The sequence below is a fragment of the Mastomys coucha genome, unplaced genomic scaffold (genome assembly GCF_008632895.1).
Source record: "Mastomys coucha isolate ucsf_1 unplaced genomic scaffold, UCSF_Mcou_1 pScaffold20, whole genome shotgun sequence".
NCBI classification, from domain to species: domain Eukaryota; kingdom Metazoa; phylum Chordata; class Mammalia; order Rodentia; family Muridae; genus Mastomys; species Mastomys coucha.
In genome coordinates this window covers 24,100,648-24,119,462 of record NW_022196903.1, presented here as the reverse complement: position 1 = coordinate 24,119,462, position 18,815 = coordinate 24,100,648, and the positions used below count along the sequence as shown (strand labels likewise).

At 43.1% G+C, this 18,815-nt stretch overlaps 1 protein-coding gene across 2 annotated transcripts in view; it reads left to right on the top strand.

Moving 5' to 3' along the window:
• Nucleotides 1–18,815, top strand: part of Rbm28 (RNA binding motif protein 28) — a 35,276-nt gene continuing 16,461 nt past the window's right edge. The window contains exons 1-11 of one of the 2 annotated variants that reach the window (XM_031381338.1): nt 1–126; nt 255–520; nt 4,942–5,100; nt 5,375–5,469; nt 6,168–6,243; nt 6,782–6,874; nt 8,010–8,081; nt 10,015–10,186; nt 10,319–10,458; nt 12,945–13,017; nt 17,842–17,951. In XM_031381338.1, coding sequence (XP_031237198.1) covers nt 107–126; nt 255–520; nt 4,942–5,100; nt 5,375–5,469; nt 6,168–6,243; nt 6,782–6,874; nt 8,010–8,081; nt 10,015–10,186; nt 10,319–10,458; nt 12,945–13,017; nt 17,842–17,951 — 1,276 coding nt within the window. In that variant the 5' untranslated portion in view covers nt 1–106. Of the gene's footprint in view, nt 127–254; nt 521–865; nt 910–4,941; nt 5,101–5,374; nt 5,470–6,167; nt 6,244–6,781; nt 6,875–8,009; nt 8,082–10,014; nt 10,187–10,318; nt 10,459–12,944; nt 13,018–17,841; nt 17,952–18,815 lie in introns of those variants that run through there. The other variant, XM_031381340.1, reaches the window with a different exon arrangement.

Genomic DNA, 18,815 nt, shown 5'->3' with positions numbered 1-18,815 from the left:
ACTCTTCAGAAAAAACTTATTGAACACCTACTCTATGTCAGATGAGGGCAGGCTTAGGGGGAAAATGACTTCTGCCTGCTTTGGTGAATTGGGGTCGAGTTCCTAAATGAAAGATTTTAAGAGAGGGTAAATTGTTGATGTCAAGTTTCCCCCAGTTGCGGGGGCGGTGCTGGGCCTGCACAAAGACCATTGCTCAAGAAGCTCCGCCCCCAGGACGTCATTTTTCTTTTTCTTTCCGGAACTATTCCTTCTAGTCTGCGTTTCCTCCCGGACTCTTTTGAGCAACGAGTACTTCCTGAATTTCCGGGCAACTTGGCGCCGGCTTCCTGCCAGAGCTTATCCCAGGAGTTGCTCGTGCCGGTGTGGGTCGCTCGTGGCCCCACACGCTTGCTTCTCGGTCTCATGGCCGGTCTGACTTTGTTCGTGGGCCGTCTCCCGCCCTCGGCTCGCAGCGAGCAGCTGGAAGAGCTGTTCAGTCAGGTGGGTCCGGTGAAGCAGTGCTTCGTGGTGACAGAGAAAGGTAAGGAGTGGGATGGTGGAGAGGGCGTGTGCTCCTGGGAGCTGGAACAGGTCGAATTTCAGGGAGCTATATAGTTATGATCTGTTTGTTTTGAGACAAGACTCTCACTCTGTAGCCCAAACTGGCCTCGAATTCGCTCCCGGTAGCCCTTATGCTCCTGCCGCCAGAATCCTCTGATTAATGACGTGCGCCATCCCAGCTAGTTCTTTGCTCTCTCCAAAAGTACTGGATCAGGAGCTAAGATTCTTTTCTAAACTGACTCAGCTGTAGATTGGCCAATAAGGTTGACTTATGAAAGGCATAACGCTCACTTAACGTTTCTATTGCGTTTCCCTCTTTATTACGCGTGTTCAGAAGTTCAAACGCAAACCCATTAGCCTGGCGTAATGGTAAGTAATCTTAGCATTTGGAAAGGCTATAGCAGGATGATTGCTGGGAATTCGAGGACAGCTTGGTCTATATAATAGCAAGTTCAGGACAGCTTGGCTTTCATAGCGAGACCCTATCTCAAACAAACAACCCAAAGGAACATTTAATAAAGCACCAGTATGGCTTATTTAGAGTCCGATTATTGCGAGGCCAGAAGGGTGTTTAGTTTGACATAGGTTAACTTAATGTCCTCAACAATCTTATAGGACAAAGAGCCGTAATCCCATTTTTAAATAAAGGAATATAATCTTTAAAGACATTTAATGGTTTGAAGTTGGTACAGCAGGTGAGAGGATTCAATTTGATTAGCATATTAGCACGTGCTGTGCATTCATCTCTTTATTTGGCAAATACTTCTTGGATGCCAACTCTGTTTCAGAACATTGCTGGCTGTCCTTGGGATACGACAGATGTGTGACACTAAATCACTGACTCAGAGATTCTGTTCTCACCTATTTATGGTTTGGAAGACAGCCAATAAGTAGCCAAACTATATGTTGCTAATGGTGATAAATTTATGCTAAGGAGCAAAGTCGAAATGGGGGATGTGTGTGTGTAGATAGGGTGGCTGTTTGAGGAGAGTGAACTAGGAACTGGGGGATAAGACAGTGTGAATTCAGGAAGCAGGATATTAAAGCAGGCATGTCCTTGTATGAGAAGAGAGCTTGGTGGCCAGGGTGACGAGGAAGTCAATGAAGATGTGGCAAGATATTCGATCACACTGAATCCCCAGATTGTAGTGTTTACTAGAAAATCCTATTTCTAGTTGTGTGGCTCAGCTTTAGCACACACCTTTAGTCCCAAACAGTAACTGTAAAGTTGGTTTGTAGAAGGAAGCACTCATGTTTGAAAGTAATGTCTAGGGCTGGTGAGATGGCTCAGAGGGTAAGAGCACAGTCTGCTCTTCCGAAGGTCATGAGTTCAAATCCCAGCAACCACATGGTGGCTAACAACCACCCATAATGATATCTGATGCCCTCTTCTGTTGTCTGAAGACAGCTACAGTGTACTCATTTATAATAGTAAATAAATTTTTTTTTTTAAAAAAAGATGTTTAAAAAAAAACTAAGTAATGTCTAATTGAAAGACAGATAAAATGAAAGATTTGGCAGACGAATAGAATATGTCCAACTCTCACGAAAGCAGGGAGAAAAGAGATCCCAGGACCCACCCCACCTGATGGACAGAAAGAATCAACTCCTGCCATGCATACCTTTGCATGTTACAACACTAATGTTGTGCCAGGAATGGTGGTGTCCACCTACCAGCACTTGGTAGGTGGAGGCAGGAGGATCAGGAAGCTGAGGCCAACTTGAGTTATATAAGATGCTGTGTCAAAAACAAAACAAGAAAGAAAAATTAATTAAGAAGGGCATTAATGTGGTGACACTGCTAAGTTTACGAGAGGCAGAGTTCAGGTCCATTCAAGATTCTACTTCACCCATAACCCACTACCATAGCCAAGGAAGACATTGCTGCTGGACGTGTGTAATGGAGGCATTAATATTGCTTTACAAATGATGCCAAAGACCTCTCTCATTTACTGTAGCCTAGCATGTTGAATTGGAGAAGTTGCCAAAGTCTTAAGACAAGTGCCAAGCCCATCTCTGCGGAATATAAGTTTTGTGTTCCCTTACCTTAAACCTGGTGTTCTTAGTCTAAATCCTTACACTCTCTCATACCCCTTTTAAGAAAAATTAGGAGCTTCCTATCCAGGCAAGTGAGATGTACTAGAAACAAGTGTTGTACTCCAGTGGTAGAGAAGAGGTGGGGATGGAAGTGGCGTGTTTCATAATAGGATTGGCATGGTACTTCTTATGATTGTGAGGATTCTGAATGTGTGTGGCAATTCTTCATGGAAACACGGTTATTGTATATGCCTTTATTTGAGCACTAAACTTCACAGTTGAGCAGCTTTGTTTTTATTGTACTTATCGAGAAGGGGGAGGGTCCTGGGTTTTTTTTTTTTCTTTCTGAAAGATGAGTGATAGGCTTTTGTGAGAGGAAGTTCTAAGAGAAAAGAAACCAATCTTAGTATGTTGTTTGTAGTTTTAAAAATTCGTTACTGCCTTGCCGAGGAGCTGCCACACTCTGGCCCCTCCCTGCTCCCTTTTGTCTCTCCCAGCTTAGCTCTGGGACCTACGCTGCCAGCACTGACCTGGCTTCTCTTCCTTACCCACTTTTGCTCCTGGAGGGGTTGAGTTACCAGCCCACTCCCCAGACCCTTGAATCCATGGATAAAAGACACACACACTGTTCTGTTACCTTCAGAATTTTACCTCCAGGCACAATTGCTGGGCGCAGATACCTCCTGCCTGGAAATGTGTGCCCTTATCAATTTACTATCTCCATTTCTCCCTCCCCCCCTAAACTTAGTGGTTTGCATCAGCTAGCCCCCACCAACATCCTTGGCCCCTGCCCGTAGCAGAGGCTCCAGGCCCTACCTGCCCTGAGACCTTATATCATGACTGCTGCTTTCTTCTCACTCCAAAGCATGGCAGGAAAACCCTTTTCCTCTTGGGACCCAGAAGTCCCACCTGTACCTTCATCCAGCAATTGCCCTCCCACCCCTCCACTCCCCACCCCCATCCTTCTTTATTGATAAGTCAAGAACCAGTTGGAGAATAGGACCTTAATGACAGACCCTCCCCTAACATTCACATCACCATTTGTTTTCTGGTGCCATGTGTCAGCCATGCAGCCAGTTTATACAAATGACTATCCTGTGCTATATCACATGTCCTCTGGAGGAGGTTTAAGTGTATTTGAAAGAGAAGCAGAGCATAAGGTGTCTTCTTCAGGCCATGGGCAGACATCTCCACTGATATGTGTGTGTGTGTGTGTGTGTGTGTGTGTGTGTGTGTATACGTGCACATGAGTGCAAGAAATTACAGTTTTACTATTAATCCCCTTTTAAAAATTAATTTCTTGGGTTGGAGAGATGACTCAGCAGTTAGGAACACTGATTGCTCTTCCACAGGTCCCAAGTTCAATTCCCCGAAACCATATGGTGGCTCACAACTGTCTGTAATGGGATTCAATGCTCTCTTCTGGTGTGTTTGAAGACAGCTACAGTGTACTTATATACATAAAATAAATAAATTAAAAAATTTTTTGATTTCTTAATTTTATGTGCATGGGTGTTTTGCCTGTGCACCATATGTGTGTCTAGTGCTCTGGTGCCCTGCTAACCTTGGAGGCCAGAAGAGGTCATTGGGTCCCCTGGGACTGGAGTTGTGGGCTACCATTTAGGTACTGGGAATGGAACCCCAGTCCTGTGGAAGAGAAGTTAGTACTCTTAACCACCGAGCCATCTCTCTAGCCCCTTAGCTTAGTTCTTAGCACTGTTTTGACATTCATTTATTTCTCTCTCAAATTATTCCTTGGAACAAAGGGGTGGTCCTACTTGTTTTACCTAACTTGGAGAGTTCAGAAGCAAAAATGAGGCCAGGGATTTATACCTTTTTTGGAAGTATTTAATTTGGTACTGAGATGCCAAGGTGTTGATGGTATGATGGTAACAATACCTAGAGGTTTCTAAACCAGGGTCTATTTGTTTATTTATTTTTTGAGCTTCTTTTTTCAGGCCTATATTTGCCGCTAATGTCTTCTAAGAGAAGACTGTGTTATCTGGGTTTCCAGATCTACCATATGTATTTCTCCTACCCTTTCTGGTGATCTTTCATTGTTATATGTTGAATACTTTTGTGAAGGCCTAGTGTATATCATGAGTACGCCATATTGTTAAGATTATCAGGGCTGGGGTAAGAAGAGGCAATAATAGGGGGACATCGGATTGGAAGCAAGAGGAAGATTAATAGCCCTCTAAGTGGGGAAGGAGCTTCTGATGGAGACTTGCATCTTTGGGGCAGCTCACTGGGTGACCCAGTAGAACACATGCTGGCTTAATCTTTGATGACTTGGTTCAGTGCTTTTGACTTGGGATTCTCTGCCCTTTCACTCCAGTGCCCTCCCTTTGTGTCTTGTTCTAGGGAGTAAGGCATGCCGAGGCTTTGGCTACGTGACTTTCTCCATGCTGGAAGACGTTCAGAGGGCCCTCAAGGAGATCACTACCTTTGAAGGTTGCAAGATCAACGTGACTGTTGCCAAGAAAAAACTGAAGAACAAGTCCAAGGAAACGAGGAAAAATGGTGAATTTCTAGTAATTCTGCAAGGGTTAGGAAGACACTGAAAATTCCAGGTCAGAGAGCTGGGGAGAGAGTTTCCAGAACCTGAGTTTCCTAGTTTTCTCTTTGTTGCTAAAACTTTGGTATGCTTTGATAGTCATTTGCTTGCATCTCTGCAAAATCTGGTTCCTGGATATTGCACGCCTAACCTCATGGCAAATGCTGTATTGGTACCTTCTTCATTTATGTCTGTCCTAGAAATGGGTTGCAGACTTATTCCATGTCTCTCACTTTTTAGAAAATTCAGAGTCCCCAAAGAAGGAGCCAAAGCACAAAAAAGCCAAAGTGGCAGATAAGAAAGCCAGATTAATTATCCGGAACCTCAGCTTTCAGGTGAGTGATGGAACTAAGTGTGTGTTCTAAGTGATGCTGGAACCAAGGCATGCTCATTGGTAGAACTCGACCAAGAGTGGACAACATTCTTCTGGGAAATAAACCTTAGCCTGCTGAATTGGGAAATGGACCTGTTCATTAAGGGCTCAGCAGTTAAAGGTTCTTGCTGCCAAACCTTAGGACCTGAGTTTGATCCCTGGGTCCCACATACTGAACATTGCATGTTGTCCTCTGATTTCCAGGCACTATGAGCTTGTGTTGTGTCCCCCCCTCCCAAATAAATAAATAAATAAGTAGAAGAAGTTACTGAATTCACGAAGTGTGAAGACGGATGCTTTCCTTTGGAAGAAGCTACTACTGAGAAAAGGATCTGTGTGTTCAGCTTCTCTCTCCTTCCCTTTTTGAGTGAGACAGGGTCTCTTGTAGTTCGTGTACATCTCAAACTTTCTAGCTGAGGCTAGCCTTTTGACCTGACTATGTCCTGAGTGCTGAGATGTCAGGTGTGGAACACCGTGTCTAGCTCTCTTTCCTTTCTGGCTTCTCAGATACAAAGCAAGCTGTCATCTGTTGGCAGTTGTTTGCTGCTCTAATCCTGTAAGCTTAACAGGAAGGGATGAAAGCATGAGCTCAGCAGCCCGACGTTTCACGTCTTCCCTGTGGTAATAGTTCTCGCTTTCCTTCTTCCCTTCCGGCTTTAGTGTTCAGAAGATGACTTGAAAGCAGTATTTACTCACTATGGAACTGTTCTTGAAGTTAATATCCCCAGGAAACCAGGTACTCATGCATCTCCGTTAATGAAGATAGTTGGGGTTTATTTGTTTTTGTTGTGTATTTGTTTGTTTTCAAGACAGTATCATTGACTATCCTGGAACTGTAGACTAGGCTGGCTGCAGACTTACAGAGATCCCACTGCCTCTTCCTCCCAAGTGCTGGGATTTAAGGTGTGAGCCACCTGCTTGATGAAGACAATTTAATGTGACTTTTTCCATATTATTGAACTGGAAATAAATTGTTTGCTATGTTCTTTGTGGCCCTAGACACTAAGATCATTGCAAATTGCCTGGCATCGTACTTAACAAGTCGGGAAGCCCAGGTGCTGGCATTACTCCCTTGGAGACAGTTTTAGGGAGCTCAGACTTAGATTTGTGTTCGTTTCCTGCTGGTATTGCTTGGATGTTAACTATTGCTTTGGGGCAGGGATCTCTTGGCTGATTGGCAGGCTGTGGCCTATCTTGTCAGCCTGAGTTACTACAGTCTTCCTGCTCTGTGCTGCCCACTGCTGCCTTTAACTTTTTTGTACATTTGTTCACAGATGGAAAGATGCGTGGTTTTGCTTTTATTCAGTTCAAAAACCTTCTTGAAGCAGGCAAAGCTCTCAAAGGCGCGAATATGAAGGAGATAAAAGGTTGGTCTTCTACACGCACACCATGGCCTTGTCATTTCTGGTACTTGAGTGAATTAGCACAGGAACCACATTCTTTGGTATGTTTGAAAAGATGTTTCTGCTGCTTAAGAACTCATTGCTAAAATGCTAGCTCATGTAGCCCAGGGTAGCCTGGAGTTCCCTAAATAGCCAAGGATGGCCTTGAACACCTGATCTTTCTGCTGCCTTCTAGTCCTGGGATTACCAGTATGCACCACCACACAATTTTTTTGGTGGAAATTTCTAGTATTTAATCTTAGGCTAAACTTGAATGATCTCATGCCAGGAGCCCTTTCTTCATTCAATGTGTCTTTTGGACTTCCTAGTGACTGTCCTGGACAAAGCTGCTAATAAATGCTGTTAATGCCTTCATTCCTCTCTTCTGGTTGGGCCACTATTCATCAATACCCATGGGCTATTAATCTACTCTTGGTAGTATCAGGTACTGGGCTGATGGAAGAAGGGTCAGCTTAGTTCTTTCCTAACTTTTGAGCAAGATTTCCATTGTCCCAGAATGTCTTGTCTTTTTTTGCTTTTTGAAGTATTTTTAAAATACTCATCTTTTAAAAAAAGATTTATTTTTATGTATATTAGTGCTCTATCTGCATGTATACCTGCATGCCAGAAGAGGGCATCAGATCTGGTTGTGAGCTTCCGTGTGGTTGCTGGAAATTGAACTCAGGACCTCTTGAAGAACAGCAATGCTCTTAATCACTGAGCCATCTTGCTGACCCCACATTTACAGCTTTATCTCATATTACCTAAAGTGGTATGGCTGTGTAAAAAAGTGGAATTTCTGTTCTTAAAAGGTTAAGAATTAAAGAGAGCTACTGGGAGCATTTTTAGTTTTGTATTTGTTTTGTAACAGTATCTTGCAAAGTAGTCCAGGTTGTTCTGGAACTCAAGATCTTCCTGCCTCTCTTATCTTTAAGAACCAATAGTTGGCCTGAAGAGATGGTTCAGTGGTTAATGGCTAGGCTTTTACAGCCAAAAGAACCAATAATCTGAGAATTGGCATTTCTTTGTCTCCACCAGTATGTTCCTGTCTTTCGATGGGCAGGAAGTTGGGATATTAAAAGGAAGAGAGTCTCTCTGATTCCACCTCTCTGTTTGACAGGACGGACTGTGGCTGTGGATTGGGCTGTGGCGAAGGACAAATACAAAGATGCCCAGCATGTTTCTGCCACAGGTAAGGTGTGTTGGCTCTAAGTAGGAGGGTTGGGAGGGCAAAAAGAACTCATGTGGTGTTTTTTTTAATTTTTTTTTATTTTTTTATTTTTTTGGTTTTTCGAGACAGGGTTTCTCTGTATAGCCCCAGCTATCCTGGAACTCACTCTGTAGACCAGGCTGGCCTTGAACTCAGAAATCCACCAGCCTCTGCCTCCCAAGTGCTAGGATTAAAGGCGTGCGCTACCAATGCCTGGCTTTGTTTTGTTTTGAGACAGGGTTTCTGTACATAATTCTGGCTGTCCAAGAATTTGCTATGTAGACCAGTCTGGCTTCAAACTCCCAGAGATCTGCCTGCCTCTGCCTTCCAAATAATGGGATTAAAGGTGTGTGCCACCATGCCCAACAGTTCCTGTGTTTTGATAAAAGTATATTGAAACTTTCCTGTCATAGTCTATAGTGGGAATGTTGAGCTGGAGATACCCAGGGCCTAGACTAGTCCCTCCCACTTAAGGACAAAGCATCCTGGAAATCTCCAGACTTCTGTGTGCTCAGGGATGTTTGTCAACTCACATTGGACTGCCTGGTGATCTGATCACTGAACACAGGCTCTTTGAGTCTAAACTCACTTCTGAGGTAAGAGTGAGGAGGCCTTAGTTCATTTCCCTCACTTTTGTTCTTATCTCATACTAATGACCACTGAGAAGAGAGGGCAGGGCTGGAGGGCTCATCAGTTAAGAGTACTGCTTTCTCTTCTAGGGGGTCTGAGTTCAATCCCCAGCACCCATATGGCAGCTCACAAACATCTGTAACTCCAGTCCCAGTGGATCTGGACCTTCTGCCTTCTAAGGGCCCTGCGAGCTCATGGTACATAGGTACATATGCAGACAGGATACTTTTATATGCATAAAGTAATACATTTATAAATTAAAATAAAAAGAGAGAGAGAAACCAATGCCTTTAAGTCACCAGCATCTCAGGGGCTATCTCACATCAAAGCTAAAGAAGTTCACGGAGGCCAGAGTGAGCAGCGTGCTTGCTGTGGTGTGTAAGTGCTGGCTTTTTAAAAGAGTTTTGGTTGCTGTTTCTCATTCTGGAGTGAGTTAACCTTCATTCAGGCTATTGAGGAGGACAAGAAAAAGAGGAATCTATTGTAGGTAGTGACGGCTTTGGGTTTTTTGTTTTCTTATGTTTTCTTTTATTTTTGCTGATACTGTTTGCCCTCATCTTTGGTATCTGTTAGGATTTGAGCCACAGACTGCTGAGATATACAAACTGTCCTCTAGAATTGATGTAATACTTTTGTCTTAGGGGTTCCATTGCTAGGAAGAGGCACATGGCCGTGGCAACTCTTACAAAGAAAAACATTTAGTTGAGGCTGGCTTACAGTTTCAGAGGTTTAGTCCATTATTGTCATAGCGGGAGCATGGCAGCATGCAGGCAGCCATGGTGCTGGAGAAGGGGCTGAAGAGTCCTACATCCTGACCTGCAGGCAATAGGAAGAGAACTGGCTTGAGCTTCTGAGCCCTCACAGCCCACCCCTAGTGACACTGCCCCAGCAAGGCCACACATCCTTAGCACCACTCCCTGTGAACCTATGGGACCATCTTTATTTAAGCCACACCTGCCGTACATTTTAAATTCTCACTAGATTATTTGAAAACCTAATATACAAAGCTACATAATAGTTGTTATTCTGAATTGTCCAGGGAATATTGACAAAAATTTAGATACTCAGTATGGATACAGTATTTTTAAAAAACCTTTTTTGGTCTGTGGTTAGCTGAATCTGAATATGTAGCACTGAGAGAAATGAAGTCCGACTGTATAGTAAGAAAAAAAATGGGAAATCCTGAAAAAACAAAGAAACTAGGTACTTGAGTTATTAGTTACTCCTCTTAAAATAATCTTGTATTAGATAATCAGTGAATTCCTTTCTTTGTCTTCCTCCATAGGTGTAAAGAAGAGCAGTGATCGTAAGCCTAAGGAATCAGGTAAGAAGAACTGCCAGGTAGAAGAGCAAGTAGAAGATGATGATGATAGTGAAGATGATGAAGAAGATGCTAGCTCTGATGATGAAGAAGAAAGAGAGTCAACAGTAGCTTCTCCTGTGAGTGTGCAGAAGAGGTACGTGCATGTTCTGAGAACTAGGGAAGACAGCATCTCCCCTCAGCCTTCACTGCGAACTGGGCACATGTGTGAAAGCTCTGCAGCTTACCTGTCCGCCTCAATGATGACATCTGAACTGTGCTGTTGCAGAGCAGTCAAGAGAGCAGCTCCTGAAGAAAGCATTGAGGAAGACGACTCTGACGAGGACAGTGACCTGGAGGAAGGAGACAGTTCCTATGATGAGGGGACTGTGGACAGCGAGAGTAGCACTGAAGAGCAAGAGGATGAAGGTTTGCTGGGATCTTCCTAAACACCTTCCAGCTTTGAATAAATTAACGACAAATGGACACCAGCTCTGCCCAGGCCTCTTGCAAATAGTTTTCTGTCAAAGTTTTAACTACTGAACAGAGAACCTTCATGTTCATTTTTTTTCTAATGCTCTTCTTCCCATCCCTGTCCCTCTATCCCCCTTTCCCCTCCCCTTCTCTTCTGAGTCAGGATCTCACGAAGCCATAGCCCAGGCTCACGTTGGCTAGGTCGTGTAGAGGATGATAAGCTTGACCTGATCCCTTTGCCTCTACCTCCTTGGTGGCTTACGTGGTGCTGGGGGTCAAACACAGGACTGCATGCAGACAGCACTCTGCTAACTGGCTATGTCTCTGCTTCCCTCTGCCCCCTTTTTTTGAGTATGGTCTCCAATAGCCCAGGCTGGCCTCAACTCAGTATGTAGTTGAGAATGCCTTTGAACCAGTCCCTGCTACCTTCACTGCCATCTAACCCCAGAGCCGGGATCACAGGTGTGCACTGCTCTATCTGCCTCACGTGGCACTGGGACTTGAACCCATGCTGCATGCATGCTGGACAATCATTTGCCACCTAAGCCATATTCTGAGTCCTTTTGTTTCTTTATTGTTTGCTTCGTTGTAAAGATTGAGAATTTTTTCATAGAGAATTTAAAACTTAGCCTTAATATTGAGAATGTTAGCACTTTTGTCTGAGTCGAATAGCTGGATACATGTTTACATACTAAATAGGTTTTTTTTTTTTTAAACACAAAACAAAACAAAAACAAACCTTTTGAGTTGATAAGTAGATAAAAATCGGTTAAAAAAACTAAGCAAGCAATTCTGAGTTTGAGATGAGGTAAACAACTATAAATTCAGCTAGGGCTTTCAGAACAAAGTCCTACAGACTTGTGGCTCAAACAAGACAGATTTTTTTTCTTACAGTTCTGGAAGTTATTTCTGCCTTATGAACGCTAACCTGCTCGCTGTCTGCAAATAGCTTTTACCCACGTGTGGAGTCAAGAAGGACAGAACAGAGCAAAACAAACAAAAACCCCCAAACTCTGGTCTCTCTTCCTCCTCAATGAGGAAACTCGTCCTGCTAGAGTAAGGCTCTGTCCATACAACCCCACTTAACCCTAATTACCTCTCTGGGGTCTCCCCAAATGTAATGACTCTAGGAGTTACAGGCTTACTGTGTGAGTTTTGGAAGGGCACAGTTCGTTCCTAACAAGGACTTCTGGGAGCATTTGTAGAACTCTGACCAAGTCCATGTTGCTCACTTTGTTGAAGTGAAGTAAGGCAGGTCATTGATAGTGCGAAGTGGCCGATAACTGATTCCCATGGAGTGGGCGGTTTTATTTGGTTGTTTTGCTTGTGTTTCTGTAAGCCTGGTGTTTTGGTTTGACTAAAGAAGAGACAGAAAATCATATTTTTCATTCCTATGGATGGAGTCAAGGTTTTCACTCCAAGGACACAATGAGACCTACAACTTGGATTCATCTGCCTCTTTCTTTTTTGAATCTGAAAACTTAGTGGGACTCAGATAAGAAGTTAAAAGGAATTTAAGAGGATCTTAATGGAGAAACCAAAAGTTCCTCTCCAGTCCAACAATTCTCCAAAGTAATCTTTTTTTTTTTTCCCAGAAATTTGTATGTACAAAACATAGCATATAAGTGATTTTCTTAAAATTTTTTTTGAAGGGTCTCACAGTGAAGTCCATGCTGGACTTGAACTTGAGATCTTTATACCTTGGTCTCTCAAGTGCTGGGGTTCCAAGCATGAGCCACTACACCTACTATAATGTTTATTCTTCAAGCAGTGAGTTTTCTCTTCATCCAGATTGTTAACCTCTTAAACCATATTCCCAGAGACAATCAGTATCATGTTTCCTGTTTGCTTAGAGAACATTTTAATACATTTATAAGAAGAAACACATGCAATTATAATATAGCGTGTGTGTGCATGTGTGTGTACACTTGTAAACGTGGCCACAGCAATATATGGAAATTTTTTCCTCCACACCATTACCACATTGGATTATAATATAGCGTGTGTGTGCATGTGTGTGTACATGTGTAAACATGGCCACAGCAATATATGGAAATTTTTTCCTCCACAACATTACCACAGTGGATTAATTGGTCTTTTATGTTTTGCCAATTTAAGTAAAAAGTAGTATTTTTTCCTCAAGCTATGCTCCTCCTCCTCCCTCTCTCTCACTCTGCATTGAACCTATGTCCTTGTTTATGTTATATATACATTCTACCTCTGAACTACACCCTAAGTCCCTCTACTTTGCTTTTCTTTAAATATTTTGAGCATGAGCACCTTTTAATATATTTAGTCGGTACATTCGTAGTCCATTTAAAATTTTAAAAATTATATGAAATATTTAAGAAGTTAGCCCTTTGCCATATGACTTGCATTTGTCTTTTTGAGTTTTTTGTTTTGTTTTGTTTTGTTTTGTTTTTTATTGTTGTTTATATTAGATGTTCCAGTCTCAAAGAAAAAGAAGAGGAAGTTACCCTCCGATGTGACAGAAGGGAAAACTGTTTTCATCAGGTATGCCCTCCTTATGCAAAGCTGTGTATCCCCTTCACAGGTCTCACCTTCCCTCACTCAGCTGCCTCTCCTTTTCCCTCTCCCCCACCTTCTGTCTCTCCCTTCCTCTTCTCCTCTCTCCTTTCCTTAGCACTAGAGTTAGATGCTATGAGGCTGGTTAGCACATCTGGTCTGGGAGGACACACCAGTGAGAAATATAAGAACAAGAGCTTAAGATGGGGGAGGGGGAGGTAAGTAGCAGGTACGCTCTCTGTCCTTTTCAGAGTTCTTGTTTTGTAACTGGGGTGGCATCTTCTAAAATGTTTCAACTCTTAGCTGGTTCTCACCTTTACTGAGAAATACTGAGGTGATACCAATTGCCCTAGATAACTTCTCTCTTCATGTCTAACTTCTCTTTTTCTTTTCTTTTTGTATTTTATATTTTTGAGAGAAGGTCTCATGTATCTCAGATTATGTAGCTAAAGATGATCTTGGCACCTTCAGTCCTGGGCCATCAACTGGAACTGAGGCTACACCTTCACCAATGGCCTTCCCTGGCCTCTCTCAGTGCAGAGCCTCAGCTGCTCTTCATTTCCCCCCATGCCTTCAAAACCAGTACCACCTGGATGACTCTTACACATTAACCAAGTACAGCTATAGCATGAGGTACAACCTTGGCTATCTCTGGAACACAGCATCTGTGCTCTTAGAAAGCACTTCCCAGAAGATTTAACTTCAGTGATGTTGGACTCTTCTTAATCACTGCTAATTTCTTAGCTCCAGCTAACCAGCATCAATTGTTCCAATAGTCCCTTCTATTCTGGGCTCTAAAGCCAGAGCCATATGGCCTAAGCTGTTGAGTTTTGCTGCTTGCTGTAGCTGAAACATGCCCCCCTTGTTCTACTTACATTACCATCAGCTTTGAGTTTTCCAGCTCCTTTACTGCTTAAGCTTGGCTGTCCTAGAACCTGCTCCCTAGACTGACTTTGAACTCAGAGATCTGCATGCTTGTCTCCTAAGCACCAGGATTAAAGGTGTGGTCCACCAAGCCTGGATTTAAGTTTTTCTTAACTAGAAAAGGTGCCCTTTCCTAATAAGGGAATAGGGCATGGTCAAATGAGGAGTAAAAAACCTAGAAAGGGAAGTTAAGGGAGGAGTCTGGAGGGGTGTGGAGGACTGTTGTGTATTCAGACTGTGAGACCCAACAGTAGCACAGAGGAGGAAGGAAGTCCGAAATAGCTTCTCACACACCTTAAGTTACTCACTTTCTCAGTCCTTCATGACTTACTTAAGCTCTTCAGACCTTAACACATTTCCTTGGACTGTCCTCATGTCAGATCTGTGTGTACTTTAAATTACTTTCTTAAACCTGTATAGCTTTTATCACTTTTTTTCTTAACCTACATAAATTTTTTGTCTCTTTCTTATAACCTTTAGAAATTTAGATATTAGTGTGAAGTCTGTATATATGAAGTGGGCTGGCCAGGCTGCTGGGTGTTTGCTGTTGTTAAAGCTACTTTTAGTCACCAATGTCATCAGAGATCTGATAGGGATAAATTCGAGTAAGAAGTACAATTTAAATTGTTTTTATATCAGTAAAAATGACAAAGACTTACTTAGTCATTTGAGGCTCACATGGCTCACAGCAGGAGCAGCCGGTCTTCAGTTGTCTGGAAAGGACTGCGTTTAGTAGTGTCCCCAAGCAGCAGGTCTTTGGCTGTCAGGCTAGGTCTGAGGAATTTTCCCTGTAGAGGAAGGGCTTGGGAACATTGACCTTATTTTATTGATAAGGCAAAGAATAGCAGTCAGTCCAAAGTGTCCACAGTTTGTGTGGATTCCTGGCTACAGGTAAGGTGTGTGGCAGTTTTTCCCAGTGGTCACTGTTACAGTCCAGGTAGAGTCAGCTGCAGTTCCCCATCTGTCTTCTTTGGAGACCTTAAAGTTTTCTTGTTAGGAGGGGGTCTCTATTTATTGTGGGAAACTTTTAATTGAAGTTTTATAGCATTTGAAATGCTATATTCAGCAGATCTTTGAGGAGTTTGAGGACCATATATTAAGTATACTCAATTTTAGGCTTAATCTTGAAATCACATATGCACGAGGCTAAAGAAAACTTATTTCTGTAAACCATAAATATAATAAACTTTTCATCATTATAGAATATCACACTTTTATATGGTTAGCTTTAAAGCTGAAGTCAGTGTCTGGACAGGAAATGGTTAATAAGTTGGGCTGATGGTGGAGGAAGGTGTCTGATAAGATAAATTATATTGTAGTTCAGTGGAGAATTTGGCTTTAGGAAGGGAGTTGGGAGGAGGAAGTGTAAGCAGTTGTAACAGTATGGTAGCAGAGGTGGAACTGACATGGATGGTGAATAGGTGAGAAATTGGCTTTAGGACTGGAGTGGGGGCTGCATTGGGCTGAATGGAGGGAGCTTTTTGAAGAGACAATAGTGAGGAGGAGGGAGGAGCTGTTAGAACATTGCAGCTGGAACAAGTTCTGGGAGCCACAGTGGCAGAAGGGGGAGTGTGGAGGTTGGCAGTCGCAGTAGCCCAGACACGGACCTAAGGAAGCTCCAGGACTTCCAGGAAGGACATTGCGCAGGCCCAGAAGAACCCAAGAGAGATGTCAGACTTAGCAGGTAGCTCATGAAGGAGATAGTGAGGAAAAGATCTCATTGTGACCCAGACATAGGTCTCAGGAAGCTGCAGTTCCTAGGGAGACTAGAGAGAAGATGTGGGGTTATTAAGTAGTATTGGAGGGCAGTAATCCCTCCCTGACAGGCTGGACTGGACTGGGCTGTGCAGAGTGTCAGGGCTGACGTGAGAATGAGTGTAGCTGGGCAAGCAGTTGATGGGTGGGGAGAAGGAGGACCTCCTGTAGTGGGGGCCTGAGAAGTGTAGCATCATTGCTGAGGCAGGCTCAGGCAGGGTGGGTGGGGCAGGCTGCATGGGCAGCGCAGCAGCTAGTGGGCACCAAGTGCCTGGCAGTCAGTACTCCTAAGACTTGAAGTGCTGCAGAGGCTTACAGTGCCATGTAGGACAGTTCAGAAAGTGTAAGAGTCACAGCACAGGGCTTGGAGCAGCTGAAGAGAAAGCAGAGATGCATTCAGGTGCTCAAGTGCACTGTTAATGTGTTTTTCTGGTGCAGGAAACATTTCTATCACCAGTGGAGGCCAGTGGGTCAAGGTTGAGAGACTTTTCATCTTCATATGTCTTGAGATCTCTGGGACAGAGCAGTCAGCACCCAGTCACTGTCACCAAGAGAGACACCCTCAGTGGGCCTGAGGAAGAGTCTAGAACCTGTGGACAGGGTTTTTTTTGGGGGGGGGGTCCCCAGATCTTAGCAGTACAACCACCCAAAGAGAAAAGAAAGCTTTGCCAACCACACGAAACTGAATGGAATGTACTTATCAGAAGTGTAGGAACATAGGGAGTTTAGGGGGAAACTCACCAATTAGCCAACGTTGGATGGAGAAGCGGGTGTGGGTGGGGGATTCTGAAGGCTAAAATGTGAGATTTGGCCTCATACCTTCAACAGCAGTCTGTAACTCCAGTTCCAGGAGACCGTAGGCTGTGATAGGAAGTAAACCTCCCGCCACCCCAAGTTGCTGTGGTCGTGGTCTTTATCACAGCAGTAAAAGCACACTCAGACACCAGGCAAGCACTCAGCCAGCTGAGCTAAATCCCTAGCTAGCCCCTCATAGGGAAATACACTGAGTGGAGTTAGGTCTTACTGCATTGTCTAGGTCAGGTTAGTTTACTCTGTTGTAGGCAGGCTGGTGAGTGAGATGGCTCAGTAGGAAAAGGCTTGACACCAAGTCTGACAACCTGAGTTTGATATTCGGGACTTACATGCCGGAAGGAGAGAACTAGATTCCTACAAATTGTCCTGTAATTGTCACATGTATTTCATGGTGCATATGCACATATATACATACTAAAAATTTTAAAAATACACAAAAAGCTTTAGATTCTCAGATTAAGGATATTCAGTGAACGGTTCCTGCTCTTTCTCTTTCCCTTCTCCTTTTCTCTCTCTCCCTTCCCCTATTTGCCTAGTCATCTTTACCATGGTTTTTTTTTTTGCATTATTTTGACGGATTTTACCCCCTTTAGAAAATTTTAACTGAAATCCAGATTTCATATAAACATGGAGAGGAATATGTCTAGTTCAATAAAATAAAGACATGTTTCTTACTAGACTCTCGTGAAAACTTCTGGTTGTAATAAGAAAAACTAATTTCAGCCACAGTGAGTGAAAAGACTGGATGAATACCGGTTTGTTCACAAAATCAGTGTGTCAAGATGCAAATCTTGAGGAGGGGTTAAAGTCTGGGCATGTTTAGATTCCTGCTGTTTGGGGGGTTGTGGGTCTTTTCTATGGGATACTGTCTTTTAAAAAAATGAAGGCACAAGGTATTCTGTAAAGTGTATTTCTTTAAGGGTCCAGCTAAGCAAAGTTTTCGTGTATATGTTCACATGACTATCAGGTCATGCTATAGCGTATCTGTATCATTCCAGCGTCTGTGACACTTCTATTTTGAAGTTCATGTATCTGCAGCTTTTAGTCTTTTTTGTTTGTTTGTTTGGTTTTGTCTATAAGTTTTAAATTTTCAAATGAGAGAATCTGATGTAGGAAAGTTGGTGACAAAGGGACAGACCAATAGAGCCGAGGCTTAGCCACTAGGGGCCGCTCTTGTGTGCTGCTGCTATTTTTGAACAAGGGAGAATGGATGTGAAGGAGGCAGACATCATTAGTTGATGTCTAATTCATATACCTCAGATCAAAACTCAAGGTCTTAGTTTGTCATTGAAATTTGTGTGACCTGTTTTTCTTCCATAGAAATCTTTCATTTGACTCAGAAGAGGAGGCACTTGGCGAGGTCCTCCAGCAGTTTGGTGATCTTAAGTATGTCCGAGTTGTCTTACATCCAGACACAGAGCATTCTAAAGGTATTTGCCCTCAGCTGACCAGGCCCAACATTAGGAAAGAGCATAAATTATGCCATTCTTGTTGGTACACAGTCTGCCCAGTCTCTTTCTTGGCTTCCATTAAAAGCCCAAGGACATTCTGAGATTGTCTTTCATGACATGGAAGTCAGCAATTTAATGGCTTTGCCAGCCTTAATTTTGTCTCAGCCTTTAAAGCTCTTGCTTATTTACTTTAAGAAAATGAATTCTATTTGTTGTTCTCCTTTGCATTTCAAATGTGATAGCATCTCATGGGCATTAATCATTCCACATTGCTCAAGATTAATAGGGAATTTTTTTCTTTGATGCTTTTGTTAGAGATAGAAACTGACAGAAACTTTGTTGCATGGCAACAGTCAGAAGGAAAACTATGTAGTAGGAGTGGTGCATGGGATATTTTCCCCTTGTGCTATTTGTTACTCTTAAGGGATAAGCATTCATTCTAGCACACTGCTGTGTGTTAGACTGTGAATAGATACACTTATACTGCATCAACCCATTTATGATCTTCTACCTCATGGGCTGCAGCCATTCTGTTGAAGCTTCCCATTACTTAGTGTTTGCTTTATTGTGACTAAATACCTGACATAAAGAAGGCCCGGTTTATTGTGCTTTCATTTCAGAGGATGCAGTCTGTTTTGGTAGGGAGGACATGCAGAGCAGCTCAACTCTTTTCATGGTGGGCCAGGAAGTAGAGAAAGGGTGGAGCTAAAGGTCTGCTCACACTGTTTTCTTTGATTTTGCCCAGGCCCCTAGACCATGAAGTACTACCCACCTCACAGTATACCCACAGGGTATGGCTTCAGTCTCCAAGGTGATTCTCTGTCCAGCCAGGTCACAGTGATA